At 44.1% G+C, this 26,704-nt stretch overlaps 2 protein-coding genes across 4 annotated transcripts in view; one reads left to right on the top strand and one right to left on the bottom strand.

Moving 5' to 3' along the window:
* The window catches only part of PFKP (phosphofructokinase, platelet), an 88,169-nt gene extending 76,916 nt beyond the window's left edge, over window positions 1-11,253 (top strand). The window contains exons 18-23 of one of the 3 annotated variants that reach the window (XM_087712525.1): window positions 1,110-1,171; window positions 3,881-3,992; window positions 5,532-5,641; window position 6,081; window positions 8,459-8,559; window positions 10,713-11,253. In XM_087712525.1, coding sequence (XP_087568651.1) covers window positions 1,110-1,171; window positions 3,881-3,992; window positions 5,532-5,641; window position 6,081; window positions 8,459-8,559; window positions 10,713-10,851 — 525 coding nt within the window. In that variant the 3' untranslated portion in view covers window positions 10,852-11,253. Of the gene's footprint in view, window positions 1-1,109; window positions 1,172-3,880; window positions 3,993-5,531; window positions 5,685-6,080; window positions 6,082-8,453; window positions 8,560-10,712 lie in introns of those variants that run through there. The other 2 variants (XM_087712523.1, XM_087712522.1) reach the window with 2 other exon arrangements.
* Window positions 11,254-20,514: 9,261 nt separating this feature from the next.
* The window catches only part of PITRM1 (pitrilysin metallopeptidase 1), a 73,532-nt gene continuing 67,342 nt past the window's right edge, over window positions 20,515-26,704 (bottom strand). Inside the window, exons 24-27 of the mRNA XM_014059880.2 lie at window positions 26,100-26,225; window positions 24,991-25,136; window positions 23,453-23,555; window positions 20,515-21,556 (exon numbers count right to left, since the gene is read on the bottom strand). Coding sequence (XP_013915355.2) covers window positions 21,463-21,556; window positions 23,453-23,555; window positions 24,991-25,136; window positions 26,100-26,225 — 469 coding nt within the window. The 3' untranslated portion in view covers window positions 20,515-21,462. The remainder of the gene's footprint in view (window positions 21,557-23,452; window positions 23,556-24,990; window positions 25,137-26,099; window positions 26,226-26,704) is intronic.

The following is a 26,704-nucleotide window of genomic DNA, read 5'->3' on the forward strand; positions in this document are numbered from 1 at the left end:
TGATGGCAAAACCAAAAAGAAATATAAGACAGGGTCTTATTTTCAGGAAAACACCAGTATAAACATTTTTCAGGCTTATATCCATTGCAGCATCCCCATGATCAGAATTCAGACACCTAACAACTGACACATATTTATGAGGGTTGCATTGTACTGGGATCATGTGATCATCTTTTTTTAAAAAAATGTTTTATTTTTTGTTCTCTATATACAATTATAGGTAAACATTCGCATAATAATTATTCTTTTTTTACATTCATGGTTCTTATACATTTGTCATTCCATTTATAGAATTATAATATTCCATTTGGGTTGCTTTGTTTACCATCCCTCGCCTACTCTAACCACCTTCTTCTCTCTTTCTTTTCTCCCTCCCTCCCTTCTCTACTTCCTTCCTTCCTCCTTTCCTTTCCTTCTTCCCTTACCTCTCCCCTCCTCCTCTCTTCCTCTTCCCCTTCCTACCGTCTCTCCTTCTCCCTTCCATCCTTCTCTCCTCTTCTCTATCTTCCTTCCCTCCTCTTCCTCTCGTCTCCTCTCCTCTCTTCCTTTCTCTCCCTCCCTCCCTTCTCTACTTTCTTCCTTCCTCCTCTCCTTTCCCTTCCTTCTTCATGTGATCATCTTTTGTGGCCTTCTGACAAGCAAAGTTAATGGGGAAGCCAGATTCATTTAACAGCCGTGTAGCTAATTTAACAGCTGTAGCTTAACAACTAGGCTAAGAAAAGGCATAAAATGGGGCAAAACCCACTTGTCTCTCAGCTTTCCTGTCCTCTGCCATCCTCTGGAGACCATGCCGACTGCTTCGGTGACTCCATCACTATAGTATACCAAATTTAAAAGTCCATAAGAAGATCCACAGCCAATCTCCTTTAGATCTCTAGATGAACCAGGAACCTAAAGTTGAAGTTTTTCATTTACTCTTTCAATATTGTTTGGAGAGCCTATAAAATTTTGAATTGGTTAATGTACAGCCAGTGAAAGATAAAAAAAAAATAGTAAACAGGATGATTTATTCCTTCTTTGGGTTCAAAAGGAAGACATGTTTTTCTCAGTTTGGAAGAATTTTCTCAGTTTGGAAGAAATAAAGATTCAGTTTTGTCTTTATTTTGCAGGCCAATGTGGAACATCTGACCGAAAAGATGAAAACCAACATTCAGCGAGGCTTGGTACTCAGGTAAGTGAACATTCAAAGGCATAACTTTCAGGTCAAACAAAAGTGATACCCAACATGTTGTAGGGACAAGAGAGGCAAATACTTTTCCAATATAAAGGAATAGATTTCTTCTAAAAATCATGAAAAACTACAAGCTTAGCCTTGGCATTTCGTAATAAAGGATGTTGGGCACAAGCGCATCCAAATCAGACTTTAGAACATCCATAAATCTAAAGCTAAGCATTTCCCAAAATTACTATCAGAATATAATTTTCAGAAAGACAGAAGGAAAAAAAAAGATCCATCTTTTATCATTAATAAGTGTGATGGATATCCTCATAATCCAACCCAGTTCATTGATTCAGTTCAAAATATTTAAATGGCTTTCATTCAACAGGGTATTCTTGTTCAGGACAATCTGAGTTTAATTTGCACCAGTGGTGGGATTCAGCCGGTTTGCACCTATTCGGGAGAACCGGTTGTTAACATTTTAAGCAGTTCAGAGAACTGATTGTTGGAAGAAATCTCCTTTTGGTTTTTCCCCACTTTACAGGGCTAATCCTGTAAGGAAGGCAGGAAGGAAACATTCTGGTGTTGTTTTTAGCCTAATCTTTACTGTCCTGCTTACAGAAACTGCCTCTCCGCTTAACCCCTATTACATTGTAACAGCTAAAGCAAAGCACCCATCGATGTGAGTGATGTTGAGTTTGCCACACCCACTTGGTCACATGACCACTGAGCCATGCCTACCCAGCTGGTCATGAGGGCAGAGAACCAGTTGTTCAATTATTTGAATCCTACCACTGGTTTGCACCCTCAGATTCTTTGGGGGGAAAGTACCTGCTCAAAAGCAAAATTTAAATCGTTTCACAGGTTAGGTTGAACTGCACTCAGAATAACATTTCAGGCTGATTTATTTTATTTTTTTTGCACAAACCCAATATTCAATTTTAGTTTAATAAAATTGTCAATGAAACTACAGGTAATCCTTGATTTACAACCATTCATTTAATGACCGTTTGTTGAAGTTACAATGGTGCTGCAAAAAAGTGACTGTTGACTGTTTTCATATTTATGAGCATGGCAACATCCCCGTGTTATCCGAATTTAAATGCTTGGCAATGGCATGAGTTTATGATGTTTGCAGTGTCCCAGGCTCATGTGTATTTGGCAAGCTAAGTCAATGGGGAAGCCAGGTTCACTTAACAACCATGTTTCCAACTTAACAATTGCAGGGATTCTCTTAACAACTGTGACAAAGAAAGATTGTAAAATGGGGCAAACTCCCCATTAACAACTCCCTTAACAACTATCTTGCTTAGCAATGTAGTTCAATTGTGGTCGTAAGTCGAAAATTACCTGTATGCAGGTTGAGTTTTTCTGTTAGCCCAACCCATTATTTTTGAAGTACAGTCCACAATAAATCAGAAACAAAGCCCACCTTTTGCTCTGGAAAAGTTGCATACTCGTGATCTAGAGTTATTAGCTTAGCTCTACATATAATTGATGCTTCAACGGTTCCTGGCTGGCAGAGGAGACAATATCTGACTGGATCATTAAGTAATTCCACATCAGGGAAGACAGAACTTGCTCTTAATCCCAATTCCTTTCCTTAACATCAGAAAATTGTAGCTGAAGTATTGCCATTTATAACCGGTGGAGGTGAGATCTCTCTCTCTCTCTCTCTTTTCTTGTTTCCTTTTATTTCAGAACAAGTTTTTCTCACCCTCGGCTTTAAGATGTGTGGACTTCAACTCCCAGAAGATGTGGACTTCAAATTGAATTTTGGGAGTTGAAGACCACTCATCGTAAGGCTGCTAAAGGTTGAGAAACACTATTTTAGATGTTGTTCAATGATGCATGGTACACAGTGTAAAAAGAAAACAAGACTGTACGGTGGGCAGGTTGACTTCTGTCAATCACAAGGGTTGTCCCTGTGCTCCCTTGGCAATAGCCCAGATTGGTCACATTCTGATACCTAGTTGTTTTTTTATACTTTGACTCATGCTCATCTTGTGGCCAGTCTTCTCATACGCAAAGAGATAAACTTATTTCTTGAAGAGAGGATGTAGATGTAGATGTAGAAGTTGATAATGTCTCCAGCAAGAGTGAAGAATACACCCGAATCAATTATTTATTCTGAAGAGCGATTACCTTGTAAACTGATATTTGCTCTGCTTTTTTTTTTTTTTTTTGCTCTTTCAAGTTAGGCAGTTTGAATGGGAAACAGTAATGGCATGTAAGAAAGACCTTAAGAAACGAGACAAAAATTGCTACCTAAAGGATGGTCAAATCAGAGAGGGCATATTCCTCAGCTGAATAATGGATGGAGAAAGAGGTACAGAGGGAACCTTCCCAAGCTTCTCAAGCCGTAATGGCGAATGGGGGAATTATAATTTCAGACTTGCAAGATTGATGTCAGCCTTCACAGGTAGATGAGGCAGGCAATAAGACTAGATGAGCTAACTATACTTAAATAATAAGGCTGGCAGCTTTATTACATTACATTAACTGGATTTTGCAAGTTTGAAAACACAAATCTCCCACCATCTGCTTTGTAATTGGAGGTCCTTTCTGAGTCTCTTTCTGGTTGTCCTGTCTCTCCAAGGTCTTTCTCTCCTACCATTACAGAGGCAAACCAGAAATCCCATTTCACTTGTGCAGATATACAATAGTATAGGAAAAAAACTGTGTCAAATAAATAAGCCATGCTTTTTGGGGATTATACAGGAATGAAAATAGTAGCGAGAACTACACAACTGACTTCATTTATCAGCTCTATTCGGAAGAAGGCAAAGGGGTCTTTGATTGTCGAAAGAATGTGCTGGGTCATATGCAGCAGGTGAGAATGGTTAAGTACTCCAGAGGGGGTTTGTGGGAATGCTTCTTTTAACTCAATAATAGCAATACAAATGGCCCTTGTAGGTTGGAGCCATGTACAAAAGCAGCTATGCTTTCTCTAACTCTTAACAGCAAGCAGAGTGTCCATTTCCAGTCTGCAGAGTAGATCGCTGTTAGTTGCTGCTGCTGCTTAATTTACCATGAGAGAAGTTTAATATCCAGTAATTTCAGTCCTTTTTTTTTGAGTACAGTTGTTAAGTAGATGTAAGGATTTCATCACTGAACAGAAGGCATTCTACTAAGCTTCTATGACTTTATTCAGGTCCTAGCTGACATAAGCAACCCAAAAGATGTAACTCTTAAGAGACCAGATGCCAATATTTATTAAGAAAATAAATCAGAAGAAATGAAAGTTATCACTGTATGCATGGTAAATATTCTATGACCCATATACTGTAGCCACAGTGATGATCTGACCGTGATTCTCACTGAAGTAACATATTTCTCTAGGCTGTATGTGTTGATTGACTAATTTAATTATGTCCTTTCAATTCTAGCACTAATACTCAAGGTGGCTAACAAACTCTGGAAAAAACATTAAAAGTTAAAACACTAGTGGAACCCGATAATTTATTTCTTCGAGAGAGCCATGGTGGCCCAATGGTTAGAATGCAGTATTGCAGGCTAACACAGCCCACAGCCTGCAGTTCCATCCTGGGGAGCTCAAGGTTGACTCATATGACTTTCGAGATCAGTAAAATGAGGACTCAGATTGTTGGGGGCAATATCCTGACTCTGTAAACTGGCAGTAAAGTTCTATGAAGCGTTCGGTAGCTTAATTGCTATTGCTATTGCTTACTGATCTCCAAAGTTATCAACAGCCAGTGCTGCTGGGAATTGCAAGAGTTGAAGTTTCTAGGATGGCTGGGGATGCGCACCAAGTTGGAATGAGGAATGAAGAACGCAAATGCATCATCCCCTGGTGGAAAATACAAATGCACTGGGCCAAGTGGTGAATTTTTTTTTTTTTTACTACTGGTTCTGTAGACATGGCAGGGGAAGGATATTGCAATCTCCTCATTCCCACCCCACTGTGGGGCCAGCCAGAGGTGGTATTTGCTCTGCTTCTCCAAACTACTCAAAATTTCAGCTACTGGTTCTCCGGAACCTGTCAGAATCTGCTGGATTTCACCCCTGCATTGGGCTATGCCTCGTTCTGTGCCTAAATGTGAGACAATGAATCTTGTGCAAGTATAAAATCAGAAAGAGTCTCGTAGCATCTTCACATATTAAATCACTTTATTTACAAACAAATCATTTTTTTAAAAAATTACAGGGAGTCGTTAGTTATAGCCATTTGTTTAGCAACTGCTCAAACTTACAAATGTGCTACCAGGTACACTTAGACAAATGTGGTTCTTTTCCTACAGTTGTGCATTTTTCTAACTCATAAACACCTCTTCCTCCTCATTTTCCTACCCCACCCTTCAAAAATAATCTGAAATACAACTTCATTGTTAAATTGTGTTGATTTTCACAGGGTGGCGCTCCTTCTCCCTTTGATAGAAACTTTGGGACAAAAATATCAGCAAAAGCTATGCTGTGGATCTCGGACCAACTGAAAGCAAGCTACCGAAGAGGTAAGGAAATGTTAGATGCCTTTCATGGCATGGTTTAGTGAACCAGCAGCAAATTCTCACTAGACCTTGGAAGCAGGGGGACTATGGTTAGAAATTAAATGGACTTTTAAAATTATTTTATTATTAAATTTATATTCCACCCATTTCATTGATAACAGGGGTTTCTTTAGAAAGCCAAGGTGGCACAGTGGTTAGAGTGCAGTACTGCAGGCTACTTCAGCTGACTGCTAGCTGCAGTTCAGCAGTTCAAATGTCACTGGCTCAAGGTTGATTCAGACTTTCATCCTTCTGAGGTTGATAAAATGAGGAGCCAGATTGTTGGAGGCAATATGTTGACTCTGTAAACCACTTAGAGAGGATTGTAAAAGCACTATAAAGCGGTCTAAGTGCTATTGTTATTGCTTTACAGTGCTGTTGAGAATAGTTGTGAGGGATAATTTAATCTTCAGGGTACATAAAGAGTAGTTGCTTGCATGTACAAGGTCTAAAACATCAACATATGCTTCTTTAAAGCAGCCACAAATGAGTTAAATTATGTTTGAGTGGTATCGGATTCAGTTAGCTAACCTTTCACTAGCTCAGGAAATCCAAGTCAGCCATCCTGGCAAGAATCCTGGGCAGTGGAGAGGTAGGAATAAGAGGAGGATTGTCTTCAACTTTGGCTTGATTGATCTCCAGTTAACATTCACCAAACAGGCTGTCTATTTTATATAGCTGAATTCAAGGTTGCTGTTGCTTGCCTCATGTAAATACCGCCTCTGACTGGTTCCGCCCCCATCTATTCTCAGCCTTCTGAGTCCCAGCTGATTGGGAGGAAATGGAGATTTTACAGTATACTTCCCCTGCCACGCCCATCAGGTCACATCCACCAAGCCACGCCCACAGAATCAGTAGTAAAAAAAATTGAATCTCACCACTATAATCACTGATGTGGTCAACAACTATGATGATTGGAGGGGTGGAACTGGTTAGCCAGCAGATATGGAAAACTGCTGTGCCTGTACCAAAGAATTATTTCCTTACTGACTTATAGGATATTACTTCAGTTGAGAGATTTGCACTCTAATAAAGTTTAAAATTTAAAAAGGAACTATTGAGGTGCAACGGAGGAGTAATAATATGAAGACTGGCCATAAAAAAAAAAAAAAAAATAGAAGTCCACCGTAGGAAGAATCTTCGTGTACATCAGAGGCTTCTGGAACAGCCAGATCTGAATTACTTGTGTTATCTAGAGCAGTGTTTTTCAAGCTTGGCAACTTTAAGATGTGTGACTTCAACTTCCAGTAGCATGCTTAACATAATAACAGAGTTGGAAGGACCTTGGAGGTCTTCTAGTCCAACCCCCTGCCCAGGAAGGAAACCCTGTACCATTTCAAATAAATGGTTGTCCAATCTCTTCTTAAAAACCTCCAATGATGGACTTCTCACAACTTCTGGAGTGAAGCTGTTTCATTGTTTGATTATTCTAACTGTCCAAAATTTCTCCTTAGTTATAGGTTGTTTCTCTCCTTGATTAGTTTCCATTAGCTTCTTGTCCTGCCCTCAGGTGATTTGGAGAATAGCTTGACTCCCTCTTCTTTGTGGCAACCCCTGAGATATTGGAAGACTGCCATCACCTCCCATCTCCCCCCAGTTCTTTTTTTTTCTCATTAAACTAGACATACCCAATTCCAACAACCATGCTTTATATGTTTTAGCCTCCAGTCCTCTAATCAACTTTGGTGCTCTTCTCTGCACTTTTCCTGGAGTCTCAGCATTGTTTTACATATATCTTCAAGTTGTCAAGTTTGAAAAATATTAGTCCATAGAATGCCCTTTTATGTAACTGGAGCTTTTACTCTTATAAAATGTTATGGAATTCTATAAAATTGCACATTTGTTTGTTGGATTTATATCCTGCCTTCCATTCAGGAGCTCAAAGTGGCATATAAAGTCCCCCTCCTCTCCCTCCCTCAACAACCCTGAGTTAAGTCCCATTTAGAGTTGCACATAACTGACAATATCTATCAATGCATATGCTGCAAAAGGGTTAATGAGTAATTGGAGGCTGCAGAGGACTGCAGAGAAGAAAACATAAAAACTCCTGACAGATCCCAACCTGGTGCGTTTTGTGGTAGTTCACATCCTGTGTGCTTTTTGGCTGATCTGAGTTCCTGTTCTGTGGTTTGCTGCGCCCCCTAACCAAAACTTTAAAATGAGCTTATGTATAAAAAAACAACAGCAACAACCAACTTATGCAACCATCCCCTCATGACAGATGTTTACGTTCTCTCACATGCAATGCTGGAGAAGTCTGCTCCAGCTTTAAGAGTGGAATGAAAATTACTATCCTTCCAAAGTCCTCCTATCTGTGGTACCAAGATGCTCCTTGCCCAGGACTCTCCTTCTTCCTAGGTTTTACGTTCCGCGATATGTCTTATAAATAACAGGCAACCACATTTTTTAGTCACAAATATTCTTTCTTTTTCTCCCTGCTTCCAATGGCTTCATGGAACACAGAAGAAGGTAACATTTTTATGTATTTTCAATTTTATTAGCAATGAAAAAAAGCAGACCGTAGTGCTGAAAAAGTTCTTGGTTTTTTTAAATACTAATTTTGAACATTCATTCGTTATTAATTATTACCATCCTCATCCTAATTTCCAAGTTTTCATAATTCCCATTTACATTCTCCTTGTTGTATTGTTTTAATAACTAACCCAAATTAAACACACCGTGAGGGCCCCTCTAACACTTCCCCCCTTCCTATGTAGTATTTTGAAGTTATTGTGTACTATTTTGACACACTTCCTGTGGTTAAAACTATTTTCCCCCCTTTATAGGAAAGGTGTTTACCAATATTCCGGAAACTGTGTGCCTTCTAGGAATGCGTAAGAGAAACCTGGACTTCCAGCCTGTGGTCACGCTACAAGATGAAACTGACTTTGTGTAGGTCTAACATCTTTTTATAATTGTAGAACAGCCAATCCACATCTGATGCCCCCATCAGGCTCTTTAATTCCCAGTTAGCAAGATTGAAGTGCTATGTGTCTGCAGATCTTAGGTAAGAAAGATCATAGAGATGGAAAAGAAGATAAAGCAGCATATGCAGGTCATCCTTGAGTTACAAAATTCACTTAATGACCATTCAAAGTTACAATGGCACTGAAAAAAAAGTGACTTATGACCATTTTTCAAAATCTGTTTGCAGCATTAGAGCCAAGGTGGCGCAGTGGTTAAATGCAACACTGCAGGCTACTTCAGCTGACTGCAGTTCTGCAGTTCGGCTGTTCAAATCTCATCGGCTCAGGGTTGACTCAGCCTTCCATCCTTCTGAGGTGGGTAAAATGAGGACCCAGATTGTTGTTGGGGGAAATATGCTGACTCTGTAAACCGCTTAGAAAGGGCTGAAAGCCCTATGAAGCGGTATATAAGTCTAACTGCTATTGCTATTACTATCCCCATGGTCACCTGATTTGCATTCAGATACTTGACAACTGATTCACAGTTATGATGGTTGCAATGTTATCCCCTTTTGCGACCTTCTGACAATAAGGAAACCAGATTCACTTAACAACCGTGTAACTAATTTAACACCTCCAGTGATTCACTTAACAAATGAGGCAAGAAAAGTAAAAAATGGGACAAATTCACTTAACAAATGTTCCACTTAGCAACATTAAATTCCGGGCTCCATTGTGGTTGTAACTTGAGGACCACCTGGTACTCAGCAGCATTCCTCAGTTGGCTTCAGAGGCTGCTGCACGTGCCTTGTGTTATAAAACCAGTTCAGATTTCGAGATGAAGTACCCATGGCAGAAGAGCTGAGATTTAGCTGGAGCTGATTTCCCCATAGCACAAATGGCTTCTAGATTGAATTTGGGGATGTTTTTCAGCAGCATCAACTTTGCATAGGCAAAGTGTGTCGCTTATGTTACCAGCCCAAGTTGTCCACGCAACATCCTTGTTAATTCATGCTTCTTAGAGGCTGCACTTCTCATTTGCCAGTGCTGTTGGGATGCAAGAAACGGAATTGCCGTCTACTGAAGGAGCCTAATTCCAATCTCAGAAAGCACAGAAGGGAACCATTCATTTGTCACGGTGGTTTTTACACTGACCCATCCTAACAAATGGTTGAATGGGATTTTGAAATGATAACCCCTGGGGAAGCAGAAAGAAGTGGAGCACGTGCGAAGCACACACAAAGCGAGCCGGCAGCAACGCCAGCAGAAAACCCACCCCTGGTCACTACAGGGCTGTGATGGTGAAGCTATGGCACGCAGAGCCCTCTCTGCGGGCATGCAAGCCGTCTCCCCAGCCCAGCCCCACTGCACATGTGTCTTTGGGTCTCTGCCGTGCATGCAGTGGACATGTGCCCATACGCATGGAGAGGCATCCACGGGGTCCTCGCATTGCATTTTGGGGCCTCGTGTGGCATCTCTGTGCCCCGTTTTGGTCCTGGAATGTCTCCTGCAATAACCTAGAAGCCAAAATGGGGCCTGTGTGTGTGTGTGTGTGTGTATCCCCCATGCCTCATTTTGGGCCTGGAAGTCCTCATGCACCAACCTGGAAGACAAAAATGGGTGGGGGGAGTGCATACGCGGAGGGGTGGGCGAGCACAGGGACACGCATGCATGCACAAGATAAAGTGCCCACATCCACAATGCAATCATGCGGGGCGGGCGCGATTGTATTATGGGTGTGGGCACTTTCTCTTGCGCGCGCTTTTGCACATGACAACAAAAAGGTTAGCCATCACTGCTATAGGGTCTCCTACTTGAACAGGGAGTTGGACTAGCAGACCTTTAAGGTCCCCTTCAGCTCTGCTACTCTGCAAACCATCCGTTGCTTAAGAAACCATCTCACTAGCTGGACATTGTCACATGCCCTGCTCATTGTGAATGGGATGGCACAATGGTTCTTATTATTTTTAATTGGCTTTGTTTCAAGCCTATTTTGGATTTTGGCATGTAAGAAGCGCCACCATGAAAGTCAAATGAATAAATGAAATTTCTTGGTTCCAGCTTGTGCAGGAACCTCAGTTGCTCATAGATGGTCCTAGTAGAAACTTTTAATGACAATTTCTCTGTTTCGATCTACAGGCACCGGATTCCTAAGGAACAGTGGTGGCTAAAAATGCGTGCCCTGATGAAGATCCTGGCCAAATACAAGGCCAGCTACGATATTTCCGATTCAGGCCAGCTAGAGCATGTGGTGAGACCAAAGGCACCTGAAGCCTGAGCCTCCAATGCCATGATGTCCCCTAAGTGGGACTCTTGTCTCCATTGTGCATCAACAGTGCTTTAGAGTATGTGTTACAGCTTCTTTTTGTAACATGTAAGTTATTGTACCAGCACTTTATGTGGGAAGCAAAAACGTTCACATTATTATCTGTTCCTGGTTATTTTTAGGCTTCATCTACAGAGTGGGACACTCCGGCTCCCAACTTGACAAAAAAAAAAAAAAACCCAGTTACCAATGTGCTCCTTATGAATCTGTCCAAAACCTGTTCTATGCACTCAGTGTGATGCTGTTTGTCTTTTGCACTTTTACCAGTGTTTACACTCAGAAGCATAGTTTTGTGTAATAAATACTGAGAGACATATATGTGATCCAGCCAGAATAAATACTGCATTATCTTAAGGTTTGGTGTCCTTTGTTCTCCTGCGGTTTACACCCAATCTTTTTCTACCTTTGTTTTCGAGTTGAATTGACTCTTCATAGGACAAAATGTCCAGGTCATTCAAAGCCATTGTTGCTTGGAGGCTCTTATGTAGGTGTTTAGTAAAGTCATTTTGGAATTGTTCTGGCCGAGGCTTCTGGAGAGCATGAAGCGAATTCCTTGTGCCAACAAAAAACCATTTTATTAATTTACTGTGAAATCTTCTCATTCACATCCAGCAAAGTCTTTCAAGGGGGGATTTACAGTCACAGACCTTATCTGGCTTGGAGAGCTACCAGGCCCATATATCTGCAAAACCTGGCTAGGAGTCTTGGAGAATCTCAAACCAATTAAGTGAATTAATTGTCTCCTGCAAACTCCACTCCCCTTTTGCTCTTATTTCCTCTGGGAGGGCCATTCATCGTCCACCTGTGGCCGTCCTCCCTAGTCAACCTCCATTCCCTTTGTCTGCAAGTCTGTGCATGAGCACACTGGGAACAGCTGTTTGTCGGCCTAACTGATGTCTGACTGAAGGGAGCTGATAACTGGCATATGGCTCTGGCCCCCTCTCTGCCTCCGACACAGAGCCCTCAACAGAGCCTTTCCTAAACTTCAGGACTGGCCCATGTTCCTCCCAACCTCTTCACTGTCTGAATCTGCTGCCAGCTCCGTTGGCCACTGGTAGCCCACAACAGGGATGGAGTTTATGCACAAGGCAAGTTGTTCTTCCACTTACCTATTGCAATCATTTTCAGGCCGAGGACTAAGGCAGCTCTAGTAATAATGAATGTTTAAAAGCCACCTTGTTAGTAAACAATTAACTTTAGAGACCTGTAGACTATCAGAGTGTCTTGATGCTTGAGGCACTGCTACATAATTGCTTCAGGAAGCAATACAAATAATCCTTGCTTAATGGTGACAATTGGAAGTGGTAGGCTTGTTGCTAAGTTACACGGCCGTACACTGGCAGCGAAGATGCTATGGAACGGTGGCTGCAAGCCAATTACCAAACTCCTAAATCACTGTGATGGCTGGAACTACTGTGATGGCTAAAATCCCCTCCTTCAATACTGTAAACTTGAATGGTCACTGAATGTGGACTACCTTTCCTCCAAATTGGCAAGGTTCCTTCATGAGTTCTGCTGCCTCAGATTTTAGAGCCGAAAGAGATTTTTGGAGATGGGCCAAATCCTCTTTCTGCTCATTTCTGCTGGAGGCTTTGAGGTAAGGCTTCTTCCATACTACGTACCAAAACCCGGCATTTCTCACCTTGACAACTTTGAGATACATGGACTTCAATTCCCCAAATCCTAATTCTGATGAAACAGAGGAATTCTGGGAGTTGTAAAGCTGCCGTGGAAAAGCACTGCCACGAACCATTGTCACTATTGGCAGTTTACATTATTTTACTACAATTAGACTTGCTTTGAAATCCAAGCATGAGGGAAGTTTTAACTAATAGGGACTCCTAACTCTCCAGACGTCATTCTTTGCAGGGTTCTACAGCACTCAAGTAGTAGAATGAGCAGTATGGCCACAATTAGAATGCTCAATGCTCACTCCTGCCACACTGATTGCTCACACAAGAGATAAGCTGAATAAATCACATCATGTTCACTGGGATACAGAAAAGTTACGTTGGTGCTACCTGAACATTCTATCTAAGCGTGGCACAGGACGGTCCAGAAGTGGGAGTTCAATCCTTATTTGCCCAAGAGACTGAGTCAGAATTGAAACCACGCCTCCAGCTTCCTCTGCTGACTTCCAATTCTGACGAGACGCAGCTCCAACTAGGGAAACACAAGAAGAACAGGGCTTGCCCACAGCATTAATAGCCCTGAGGACATGGACTTAACACATCAAACAAGGGGGAGGGGAATCTGGACCATCATGCACCACGCTGGGAAGAACGTTCAGGTAGGACCAATGTTCCTTCTCCAGCTGATGGCACAGGAGGGTCCAGAAGTGGGACATACCAAAGAGGCAGTCCCTAGGGCGAGAACTCATTGGTCCGTGGTGCCAGAGCGTAGAAGAACCTCCTGAAGCACCCTATGATCGAACGACACTTCGGCAGACGCAAATGCATCGAGCCGATAGTGCTTGACAAATAGTGATGGGGAAGCCCACGTCACTGCCCTACAATATCCCCAATCGGAGCCTGAGTGTTCCATGCAGCCGTGGTGGCCGCGCTCCTAGTGGAATGGGCCGTTATCCTTTGAGGCACCGGCTTACCCTGGGCCTCATATGCCCAGGCAATGCAAGCCCATTATGGCCTTGCACTGGTAGAAGGGGACACCCTAGATTCTACTGCTGACGGCTGGAACGAGACAAACAAGGCCTCAGTCTTCCTGGAAGGCTCTGTCATCTTAATATAAATCCGGAGAGCCCTCCGTACATCCAAGTTGTGCCAAGTTTTCTCCTTTTTATGTGTGGGATTGGGACAAAAATCCGGGAGAACTAACTCCCACGACGGGAACCTGTGAACTACCTGGGGACGAAGATTTACCACCCTCTTCAAAAACCTCTTCACCACAGGATGGCAGCTCAGATCCTTCCGACCGTCCAGCACCAGGACGGTGGACAGGACCGAAACCTGCCTACGAAGGGTATTATGGGACAGGCCCGTCTCCAGCCCATCCTGGAGAAATTCCAGGATAACAGACAGAGATGGGCGCTTGGGATCCACCCGTACCGAACGGCACGAACCACAAAAGGTAGACCACGTGGTGGTGTAAATTCTGGTCATGGAAGGGCATCTAGAGGCTATGATGGTTTGAATCACCAGTGAGAACTTCGCCTCCTTCAGGATCTCCCTTTTAAATACCAGGCAGTCAACCAGAGCCGCTGCAGCTCCAGATGAACCCTGGCGAAGGAAGATCCATTCTTGTGGGATCATCCAGAGTTTGGCAATGGCCAAATCTACGAGGTCCGTGAACCACGGTCTGCGTGGCCAATATGGGGCGACCATGATGACCTCCGCTCCTTCTGCCACAATCTTCCCCAGCACCCCAGAATCAATGGGAGTGGGGGGGAAGTGTAAAGCAACCCCTGGGGCCACTTGCTGCGCAGGGCACTACTCCCCTCCGCTCCCCAAGTTGGGAACCTCATAAAAAACCTGGGGAGTTGGGCGTTTTCTGGAGATACGAAGAGGTCTACCTCTGGCCGTCCGAACATCCGGCAGATCTCCTCAAACAGCTCCAGGTCCAGCTGCCACTCCGTCTGATCTACCGTGGCCCTGCTCAGCCAATCTGCTTGGTGATTTGCTTCCCCAGAGATGTGTTCCACCTTGATGGACAGCAGGTGTCTCTGCCCACAATGCATGCCTCTCTGCCTGTTTACATATGCCTTTACAGCTACGTTGCCTGTCAATAGCAGGATGTGTCTGTGCTCTACAAGGGTCTGAAAGCGTTGGAGGACCAGATGAGCCGCCCACAACTCCAGCCAATTTATGTTATGAGTAAGGTCTGAAGTGGACCAGCAGCCCTGTGTCAATTGTGCACCCAGCAATGCCCCCCAACCATAAAGGCTTGCATCTGTGGTCAGGGTGAGCCTTTCCGGCTCCCTGAACACACACCCCTTAATCAGGACAGAAGAAACCCACCATTTTAAGGAAAGCCGCAACTGAGGGGGTACTTGAACCCAAAAAGGGGAGGCACTGCGTTTACTACTTTGGTATGGGAGGAGGAACCATTGGAAGGGCCTAGCGTGGAGCCTCCCCAGGGGACTAGATCAATACAAGATATTATCTTCCCTAACAGCTGGGACAAGGTGACGATAGGCACCTGCCTCTTTTTGTACCTGCTGAATCAGTTTGACTAGACTAGCCTTGCAATCCTGGGAGAGGAAAACCATGCCGGCTGTGGAATCAATGACTGCCTCCAAATGCAACAGCCTGGTAGAAGGCCGCATATGGCTTTTCTGGAAATTCATGGAAAACCCATGCCTCTGCAGGGTTTCCACCGTCAGGCCCAGATCCTGAAAGGACCATTCTGGGGACTCCGCCTGGAGGAGGATGTCATCTAAATAACAATGAAGCCTGATGGGAGCTGTTCTTAGATGAACAGCCAGAGCCGCCAGGACCTTCATTAAGGTCCTGGGAGCTGAAGACAGCCCAAAAGGAAGATCCCTGTACTGGTAATGGGTACTAGGATAGGAAAACCGAAGGAACTTCGTCTGTTTGGGAAAAAATTAATATGTGAAGGTAGGCTTCCATTACATCAATAGACATCAAATAATCGCCTTCCCGGACACCCTCCAGGATGGATTGAAGGGAAGCCATCTTAAACTATTTGTAAATTAGGAAACAGTTCAGTCTTTTAAGCTCAAGAATCACCCTCCTTCCCCCCCAGATGACTTTGGAACCACAAAAAGGTTCGAATAGAACCCCTTGCCCCAGTCCTCCCTTGGAATCAATTCAACCGCCTGGATCTCCACCAAATGGTGGATGGCCTGGCGCATAAGCAGCCTTCACTTTTGGAGGACGTGAAAGTTCGAAAAGAATTCGGGAAAATCACTGTATTCAGGACCCATAAGTCCGATGTAATACTTTCCCAACGGTCGGCAAACAACGCCAACCTGCCACCTATGGGAGCCCCCAAAGCCCATTCATTTCTTTCTGCGGGAGCCTGCCCCCCCTCCCCCTCCCCCTGGCGAAAGAGCCGTTTACCCTGGGACTGAAAATGGGACCTATCCCTGTAGGAAGACCTATCCTGTCCCTTATCCTGACGTGGCTGAAAATTCCTAGTCTGGTAATGATAATCAGTGTCAGAACACCTGTAAGGTGGCCTACGTGTGTAAGGTTTATACTTGTGTTCCTGCTCTTAGTTGTGGCAGGCAAAACCTTACGTTTGTTCTCATCTTCAATAAGAATAGGGTCCAAGACTTGCCAAACAGCTTCTTCCCAGCATATGGGCCTGCCGCCAGCTTCCACTTTGCCTTGGCATCCATCTGCCAATTCTGGAGCCACACCATCTGCCTAGCTGAAACAGAGGAGGAAAGGCCCTGCAAGCAAACTTAGTGGTGTTCAAGGTCGCATCAGCCGAAAACTGGATCGCAACCATGACCTTGCCAATGTCCTGGAGAAATCGTATGTCATGTGTTGGCACACACTCTTGCATCTGTTCAAGCCACATCAGTGTGGCTTGGTTGAAGAAAGAAGCCAAAGAGACAGCCTTTATCGCCCAAGTTGCAGCTAGGAAAGTCTTACATAACGGCAATTCAGTCCTCTTATCCTCAGCCTTCAAGTTGTCCGCCACATCACTCACCACCAAAGGCATAGGGGATGCCAAGGCAGCCACAGGGGCATCTACCTCCATCACCTGCAATGCTTGAGAAAAATCAGGCTCCATATTATAGAAATGCCTGTCATTCTCACCCGGGGTGGGGAAGGTACCTGGTTTGGCCCACTGCTTCTGAATGACATCCAGAAATAGCTTTGGCGCAGGAATTTCCTCCTTCCGAGCTGCGGGCTCCACAAAGAAACATTTCTTCTTGAGCGCCATCTTTGAGGTCGAAGCATTGGCCTCTGCACCCTTCTCTTTCTCCTTCTGTTTGTCAGCCTCAGTCTCGACGGCTGCAGTACCTCTGTCCTTGAATAGCAAGGAACAAAACAAACTAGGAGGAAACAAACCGGCAAAAGCTGGGACATCAGGTGCCAAACCTTCGTCATCAGAGAGTTCAGTCTTTTTTCCCTCATCTTCCTGGATCAAAACCTCACTCCTCAAGGAGGGGGATACCTCTCTCTGCACTCTGTCCGAGCGAGCAACCGGATCCTGTATGTGTCTGTGCTTGGCCCCCACCAGCTCCACGTCTGCCTGGACAGAGGAATGACCCTGAAGGGCTATGCCATGCGCAATGGCTCAATGAATAAGAGATTGGATATTATCAGGTAGGTCATTAAATTCACCCACAGTATTACTAGGCCCAGGCCTGGGCGCCAACTTATGCCTGTGATCCGATCTGGGAGCAGCATCCAAGCAAGCACGGAAACCGCTTTAGTCCCGCTGACCGATGATCTCTGGAGAGCCAGGGATGGAGGTCATGCCTCCGTCCTAGTGCTCCTTGACCTCTCAGCGGCCTTCAATACCATCGACCATGATATCCTTCTGCGACGACTGCGGGAGGTGGGGGTGGGAGGCACTGTCCTACGGTGGTTCTCCTCTTACCTCTCGGACAGGTCGCAGTCGGTGTTGGTCGAAGGGCAGAGATCGACCCCTAGGCCCCTGAATTATGGGGTGCCGCAGGGTTCGGTCCTGTCCCCCCTCCTGTTTAATATTTACATGAAGCCGCTGGGTGAGATCATTTGATGGCACGGGATAAAATACCATCAGTATGCGGACGATACACAGTTGTATCTGTCCGCCCCGTGCCAACTCAGTGAAGCGGTTGACGTGATGTGCCAGTGCCTTGAGGCTGTTAGGGTCTGGATGGGGGATAACAAGCTTGCACTCAATCCGGATAAGACCGAGTGGCTGGTGTGTTTCCTTCCCACTAATTGGCCACGTTTTCCATCTCTCAGGCTGGGGGGTCAAACAGTACGCTCCTCAGACAGGGTTCGCAATTTGGAAGTCCTCCTGGACCCACAGCTGACTTTCGAACACCACTTGTCGGCTGTGACCAGGGGGGCATTTGCCCAAGTTCGCCTGGTGCACCAGTTGCATCCCTACCTGAACCGGGAGGCCCTCACAACAGTCACTCGTGCCCTTGTGACCTCTAGACTGGACTACTGCAACGTGCTCTACATGGGGCAGCCCTTGAAGAACTTTCGGAGACTTCAGCTAGTCCAGAATGTAGCCGCGCGAGCGATTGTGCATGCACCTCGGTTCACCCACGTAACACCTATCCTCCGCGAGCTGCACTGGCTGCCTATTGGTCTTTGGATACGCTTCAAGGCACTAGTCGTCACTTATAAAGCCCTTCATGGTATTGGACCTGGGTACTTGAGAGACCGCCTGCTGCCAATTACCTCCAATAGACCGATCAGATCCCACAGATTAGGCCTCCTCCGAATTCCATCCGCCGGCCAATGCCGACTGGCGACTACCCGGAGGAAAGCCTTCTCTGTGGCTGCTCCGACCCTCTGGAACGAGCTCCCCGTGGAGATTCGAACCCTCACCACTCTCCAGGCCTTCCGCAAAGCCCTTAAAACCTGGCTGTTCTGACGGGCCTGGGGCTAAAGAGTTTTTGCCCCCCTTCTCGAATGGTATGGTTGTTGTGTGTTTTTAAATTTTGTATTGTTATGTCTTGTCTTTTTTATCCCCCTGTCTGTACCTCCTTCCCTGATTGAATTGTGAGCCGCCCTGAGTCCCCTTCGGGGAAAAGGGCAGCATATAAATGTAATCAATCAATCAATCAATCAAGCAAGCAAGCAAGCAAGCAAGCAAATGGTTGATACTCATCATCCATGCCCTCCACCTCTAAAAGGGATGGTGAAATAGAGCTGACCCTTGGGGACCCAGAGAGCTTCGAGCGGGGGGGAGGAGAGAGAGTGGTGCCACCCTTAGAAGGGGGGGGGACTTTCAGAAGGTAAGGGGGCTTCTCCCCAGCCCCTTTACCTCCCTGCTTGGAGGTAGATTGCTTTGTCAGGGTTGGAGGATCTGATGAGAAGACCTTCCTCTTTCTGGAGCTTTTGGAAGGAGCAGCATGTTCCTTTTCCTTTTGCATCATTCCACAGGGGCATTCCCCAGGGGAATCGGACATCATAAATGTGGAAAAAACAAACACACTAGAATCAGGCCCTGCAACTGCTGCTCAATCTGCAACCTTCTCGACAGATACCAGTAATCGCAATTAGCCTCGTGGCTGAAAAAGGTGCAAACAAAATGGCCACCGCCCTCGTGACTCAGTAGAGGACTTCCCAAAATGGCCACTGCCTCGTGGCCACCAACAAAATGGCCACCACCATGAGGTCCTCCCCAAAATGGCCACCGCCATGAGGTCCTCCCCAAAATGGCCACCACCATGAGGTTCTATACTCATGTGGAAAGCCATGCAACCAAGTCTGGTGTTCCCGAAGAGGAGAAAACGGCCCCAAGAGCTCTGGATCGGCCGTGCAGCTTTGCCACAAGCCCTGCAGATGTACCAGTGCTCTGACCGCACTCCCCCTCGCCTGTCGCATTGCTGGCAGCCTGCTATTGCCTCTGAGAGCCAGCGGCAAGTTAGAGCCTCTGAGGGAGCTCACAAATAGGCGACCACAATGGGAAAATGTAAGAGGACACAGCAGCAAAGCCCCGATAGGTGGTGCAGCCAGCAGCACCTTAGTAAGAAACCTCCGGTAAAAGCCTCCAATAGGCCCCGGCTCTAATTGTCTCAGACACAAACCGAATATGGTGAAAAAGAACTTGTGAGCCAAGTCCCCCACCATCCATCAGTCACAGCAACAGAAAAAAGGTAACTTAAAGGAAAATAACACTAAAACTAAAATACTAACTCACAGCAATGAAAAAATGCATCTCTTCTTGGGCAAGACTGAGTCGGAATTGGAAGTCAGCAGGGGAAGCTTGAGGTGTGGCTTCAATTCTGACTCAGTCTCTTGGGCAAATAAGGATTGAACTCCCACTTCTGGACCCTCCTGCGCCATCAGCGGGAGAACCCCAATTCTGAGTCCTCTCTTCTCTAAAGTGAGAGCTATTTAAAATCCTCTATAAAAGGTAAAGGTTCTCCTTGCACATACGTGCTAGGTTCCTCTAGGGGGCGGTGCTCATCTCCGTTTCAAAGCCAAAGAGGCAGCACTGTCTGAAGACGTCTCCATGGTCATATGGCTGACATGGAACGCTGTTACCTTGATGGTCTGTATTTTTCTACTTCCACTTTTAAGTGCTTTTGAACTGCTAGGTTGGCAGAAGCTGGGACAGATAAGCTGGGAGCTCACTCCATTATACGGCACTAGGAATTCGAACCGCCAAACTTCTGACCTTTCTGGTTGACAAGCTCAGCATCTTAGCCACTGAGCCTTTAAATCATAGAGGATTTAACTTTAATAGATTTAATTTAATAGAGGATAACAGCCTCAATAAGGCAGGATATCCTTAACATAAGGCACTAATTTGCCCAAAATTGAAACAGGAAACAAAGTTAAAATCAATTATGTACCATTTTCAAGAATTTATTATTTTCTAAAGAAAATAGACTGAAAAAAATTCTATAATTTTCTATATAGATGAATACTACTGCAGCATTTTTGGAGAGCTCTGACTGAAATTAAGACCATCTGACATTCACAGCCAGGAATGGCTTGACTCGTATTTATTTCATTCAATTCAATCTTTATTGATTGGCCCTTGGGCCGTATCAAAGTGCAGAATTCCAGAAACAAATTACTAAAATTTGATAAAAGCAATTTAAAATGATATTGGGATAAAATACAATTTAAAATGAAATTGGGATAAAATACAATTTAAAATGAAATTGGGATAAAATGCAATTTAAAATGAAACTGCAATAAAATACAATTTTAAAATGAAACTGGAATAAAATAGAGTCTAAAATGAAATTGGAGTAAGACACAATAATTTAAGATATAGATAAAATATGCTAAAATTATATTTCAGTGCCACCCCTGTAATCTACCCCAATCAGTCCCATGTAGGGAGAACTCAACTGAACCATTTTGCTTAAGTACTGTGTGCTGCGTTAAATATTACTTTCAGATTCTGGCCACACATAAAGTAAGTTGTTTTGACATGGGGATCCCAATGGGTCTTTCATTTGCTTTATAAACCGAGGCACCTGTCTCTCATCCCCTTATACAGGCCATGGTCAAAGAGGATGTGAACCAGGTCTTCTACTTCTGTCACTCCACAAATGCAGAGACGTTCATTGTAGGGTATAGAATAGAATCTCCCATATCTGACCATTGTGTTGTTGTTCGAATGCTCCATACAAGAACATAGGGGTAACCTTAGCTTTGTATAGTATATATTTGTTTCATAATTGCTGCAGTTAAGACAAAGATTGTTGGGGCCAAGGGAATGTGGACTTGTGACAGACTTCAAATCCACTTACTTTTTCAAAATAAACCACCAATGCAGTATCAGGCTCTTTTGGGACGACATGATGCGAGTAATGTTTTGCCTTAATAATTCTTTTAAAATCCTTTTTCACAAAATCTACTTTGATAACTGTGGCATGAGTTTCCCCTGTTGAATTTCCTTCTATGGCTTGCTTTAGATGGCTTCTATGGCCTTGCTGTTTTATCGTATAATCCAGGACGGATCCTTGGCTGTTTCTGCATTCTCTGGCCCAAGAATAGCCAATCCTCTTGTGCTCTTCCCTGCAATGAGGAACCTGAAAGCAGAAAGACATCTGTTATTCCAACTGGTAATCCTTGAAGACTAGTCTTCTTTTGGGAGTCATGTCTCATCTGATCATGGTGGAACAGAACAATCTTCATGACATGTAGGAGGAAATTTCCTCTCCTTTGACAGGCAAAAATTTTAAAAAAGGGAGGCCATCACTGAACTTTTGAACCAGGAGTGAAATCCAGCAGGTTCTGACAGGTTCTGGAGAACCGGTAGCAGAAATGTTGAGTAGTTTGGGGAACCTGTAGTGGACATTTTGAATAGTCCAGCAAATGCCACCTGTGGTTGATCCCCGAGTGGGGTGGGAATGGATATTTTGCAGTATCCTTCCCCTGCCATGCCCACCAAGCCACACCATGCCCACCAAGCCACGTCCACAGAACTGGTAGAAAAAAAATTGAATTTCACCACTGTTTTGAACTCTCCTATAAATTATCCAAACTTATTAAATATATTGTATTTTTCAGAGTATAAGACGGGCCATTTTCTCCTCAAAAAGAGGGGTGAAAATTTGGGTGCATCTGATACTCCAAATGTAGCCCTACCCACACCCACCAGAGGCCAAAAATGCAAGGCATGGAGGCAGCAATGGGTCTGTGGAAATCCCTGCAGCCTGGAACAGCTGATTGGGGGTATTCCAGCAATTGATCCACCCGCCAATCAGCTGTGCTGAATCAGGGTGCAATAAGTGCTGAAGCTGACCTGGCTGGTCAGAGTTTGCAGCAGCAATCACATTCAGAAAGCACATACAAGTAACTGATTCAGTAGGATTCATAATAATAATAATATACAATATAATACCAAAAGCAGGTTTTCCAAGGTAGCAGTAAATACAAGGAAAACACAAGCAGTTTCACTTTCAGTTCTCAGCTAACCCAGGCTCCTTCCTCTCTCCTTGTTGCTCAAACAGCAAATACTGTTTCAGAGTCTAAATAACCCGCTGACTTAGTTGCTATGCCTATTCATTGGCTGACCTTGTGACCATGTGGTCCAAGTCAGGAAGCTAGCCAGCTGAATACCATGGATGCTGATAGGCAGAGGCAGATTTTTTTTCTCTTTTTTTCCTCTCCAAAAACTAAGTTGCATCTTATACTCTGGTGAGTTTTACACTCCGAAAGATACATTATATATAGTTCTTAATAGGGGATTATGACAGTTCAAACACACAAGTTTAAATGATGCTCTTTTGGATGTATTGACATGCATAGAGAACAAATTAACAAAAAGCACCTTGGCCATATCATTCATATCTCCATCCTAACTGACTTGAAACCTCAGATAGTTCTACTCCACAGCTCTTGCTGCTGCTCCCTGATCAGACTGTTTAACACACAACTCAATTTTCCCTGCTTCTTAGGCAGTGTTCCCCAACCCTAGCCATTTTAAGACGTGTGGACTTCAACTCCCAGAATACCTCAGCCAGAGAGTGCAGGGCATGCTGGCTGAATTATTCTGGGAGTTGACTAAACACTTCTCTAATTAGTGTTTACTCTTGACTTGGGACGATTGAGAATCGCCATACATCCTTTGCTATTAAGGAGCTCCTGGCAGCTTGGGTACCATCTTGCTAGCTATGGATGCTTTTTATGTTATGCTTTTAACTCTGTTTGCTTGAGCTAATGACAAAACTTAAAATCTCTTTATTCATCGGAGTGTCCATTTTCTCACTGCCCTGACACTTGGCAAAACGCAACCACCAAGCCTGAAATCTGATGTGGGCCTGAATCAGTTTTCAAATTCAGACGGGGAGAGAAATGTTCATGGGCCCACCAAAATAGATGCCAAATTAAGTGGGCCATATAGCAGATGCCTTGGTCTCCCATCATTGCATCTGGCATGGATTTCAAAATCCCAGCACTTCTCAACAGGAACTCAAACTCACTTGTTAGCTGCATCTATCAGGCTTTCCCTGGAGACAGCGAAAAGATGCTCCCTGTGCCTCTGCTTCATCTTATCAGAGATTCCATATATGAAATTATTCATCCCTAAAAGCAGAAATCACAAATGCTAATAATTCATATCGGTCTTAAGTATAGCAGCACCAGATGGTAATCTTACACTCAGATTCCTCAGTTCATAAACTAAATGGATCCATTTGTTAACATGCATTCCTCTTTAATTTATTTGTCTGGAACAATATGCATATCCAAACATTATGCAAATCAGTTCTAAGTAATTCCTCCCATTACTGATGCATTTGCATTCTATCAAACAAACAGCTCAATATGTCAACGCAGAGAACGATTGTTTGCCTTAACTGAAACAGTAAATGGATTTCTCTTCTGAAAAACATAATAGAGATAAGTGTGTTCACTTGCAAAGTAATAGCACAATTTTCAGAATTCTGGTTTATTTACTATCAACCATATAAAGTTATTTAGAGCTTCTATGGGTTTTTAAATGGCTGCACTCAATCTCTGCTTAATTGAAGTTCATTTTAGTTTCAAAGCTACCAAGCATTTTGTCATGCTTGGAAGAAGCTTAATAAATAGATTAGCATGCTAAACCCTGAAGCTGCCAGATTCTTACTTTATGAGAATTATGTTACTTATCTGCACTTCATCTCGGTGTCCTAATGTGGTGCCAAAAATCCTAATTACTTATACAAACTAATGGAATCAGAGTTAGCAATGATTGATAAGCAATCTTGGTGTAATGGCAAACAGTTCAATGAAGATGAGGACATATTGGTTGTGTCTGTGGGGTGAACTGCATTTGAAAAGAAGATGTAGAGTAGAGTGACTAAGATAATGAAGGGGCTGGATAATGAAGGGGCTGAAGAAAGGCTGAAAATTTGGAGCTCTTTTGCCTAAAAATGAAGCATTTGAAAGAGGGCATGAATAAGCTGTAAAAATTATACATGATGGGGACAAGATGGATGAGCAGAATCTATTTCACCTTCCCAAAATACTAGCATAAGAGTTTACTCAATGAAGCTGAATCCTGGAAGAATCAGGACAAAATGATTTTTTTACACAACATGTATTGAAATTTGCTACTTTCCCGTGTAGTTCTGGCTTCCATCTTGGTTTAAAAAAGGATTGAACTAATTCATGGAACCTTCACTAACACAAGGAAGTCATGGGGATCAAGGCTGTTACCAGCATGACCATATCTGAATGTCATCTTCTGGAAGACTAATGGGCTTCCTTGTGCGATGGTTGGCCACTACAAGGAGAGACTGTTGGGCTAGATGGATCAGGGGTCTGATCCAACAGATCACTTCCACAAAGGTGAACGTTTCTCTCTAGTCTCTACCACGTAGTGCAACCTTTAAGGAAATAGTTCTTCAGAAGCTAAGTAGGGAAACTATGGCTGAGCCAACCATCAAAACGCTTCCAATGCAAAAACTTGGCAGCTAAGTTTCAGGGGAAGCTACTTGAATTCATGAGCTCAGACCAACAAGACAAGTTTACCTACCTTTGTCAGACGGGGCAATTGGAGAATCTACTGATGCAAACACGGCAAGTTTGGCTTCATCAATGTCTTGCTGAGTAAACGACCCTGTCTTGGCCCATTCTGCAGCCTTTTCAAAAGCTGCCATAGTATTCATGGAGTTTGGATCCCTGTAACGTCAAAGTCATTGTAGTTTAAGTTTACAATCAAATAACACTTCTTCTTTTACTTGTGTTGGATCAACCCAAAACACCATCATAAATTTAACTACCTTGCTCACACAATGGATACATTTTCTGCATGGCCTTAGCGAAACAATTATTCATTATCTGCATTTATGCGGTTGTGTGACCAATAGGAGGAGTCGCCCTTGGTTTATTGATTCGGCACATGCATTGAATGAATACAGTATGCTGGGAACTTTTATTGTACGTGTCTAGATGAGGGTTTCTTCCAGATTTATTTAATCTGGGAGCCAATTATTGAATTAAACTACTTTCAGCAGTTGAAAACAGTGAGTTGTGGGATGGGAAAGGGAACATCTATAATGTGAAAGCAACCATAAACTATCCTTGTTTTTGCTAAAGGTCTGCAGAAATTCTGTCATCCAAGTCATGGTTGTCCCAAAAGTGCTTTTTTCAGGAGGCAACTGGACTTCCTCGTTTTTTTTCTTTGAAGACGTTTCACTTCTTATCCAAAAAGCTTCTTTAGCTCTGACAGGATAGTGGAGAATGGATGATGGGGAGTAGGAATGGATTTCCAGAGAAAAAAACTGCAATAACCAAGAGCACCACTCAGGTGACCCTGAAGACAGAGATAAACCTCCAAGTGATTCAATGACCCTCTGAAAGGATGCAAATGACCAGCTGTCTGCAAGAAGTATAAACCCTCCCATTCCCCCACTATCCTGTCAGAACTGAAGAAGCTTCTTGGATGCCTCCTGAAAAAAAGCATTTTTTGGATATCCTTGTTGTTGTTTTTTAAAATTTCTTTGTCAGCTTTTCCATTTCTGAGCCCTTTTCTTTGATCACCTGAGAAGAACCACCACAATAAACCTAGAAAGTTGGGGAAAGAAATATGGGCCCATGCCATTCTAAACCCTTCCACTACCCCAACCCAGCTCAGGTGGTTACCTATAGGAGTAGAAATTGAATATCCCGTTCTGAGAGATATGAGCACCACCGCCGTAAGCACCTCCTTTCTCCCTGATTTCCGTATGCAGGAATTTTGCCGTCATTAAACGGGCCAGGAGTCGAAGGCTGAAAGGAGAGAGATTAGCAGGGAACATCAGATAAATCTTTGTCAAAAGTTCAGCCTCAATTGACCTCTGGGGGAAAAATGGTAGGCTGAAGAGAAAAGCAGAGCCAATAACTGTAGCACCGTGATGGCAAACCTGTAGCACGCAGAGCCCTCTCTGCGGGCACCTGAGCCGTCGTCCCAGTTTGGCTCCACCACACATGCGCGCATGCCTCCCGCTGGCCAGCTGATTTTCAGGTCTGCCGCGCATGCATGGGGTCACGCGGGAGATGCATGTTGCATACATGGGAAGGTCATGCACACATGTGCATGGAGCAGTGGGAGGTGCTGTGCATCCCCCCCTGCAACCTGTTTTTGCTCCCAGGAGGCTGCATGGAGACCTACTAGGTCCAAAACAAGGTACAGGGGGGTCGTGCAGACATACGGGGGGAGCATGGGAGGTCATGTATGCATGTACAGGTGGGAGTGTGTGGGGGGGTTG

This window comes from Thamnophis sirtalis, unplaced genomic scaffold (assembly GCF_051295495.1).
Source record: "Thamnophis sirtalis isolate CommonGarterSnake01/CBP01778 unplaced genomic scaffold, rThaSir2_p1.2 scaffold_4, whole genome shotgun sequence".
Classification (NCBI taxonomy): Eukaryota; Metazoa; Chordata; class Lepidosauria; order Squamata; family Natricidae; genus Thamnophis; species Thamnophis sirtalis.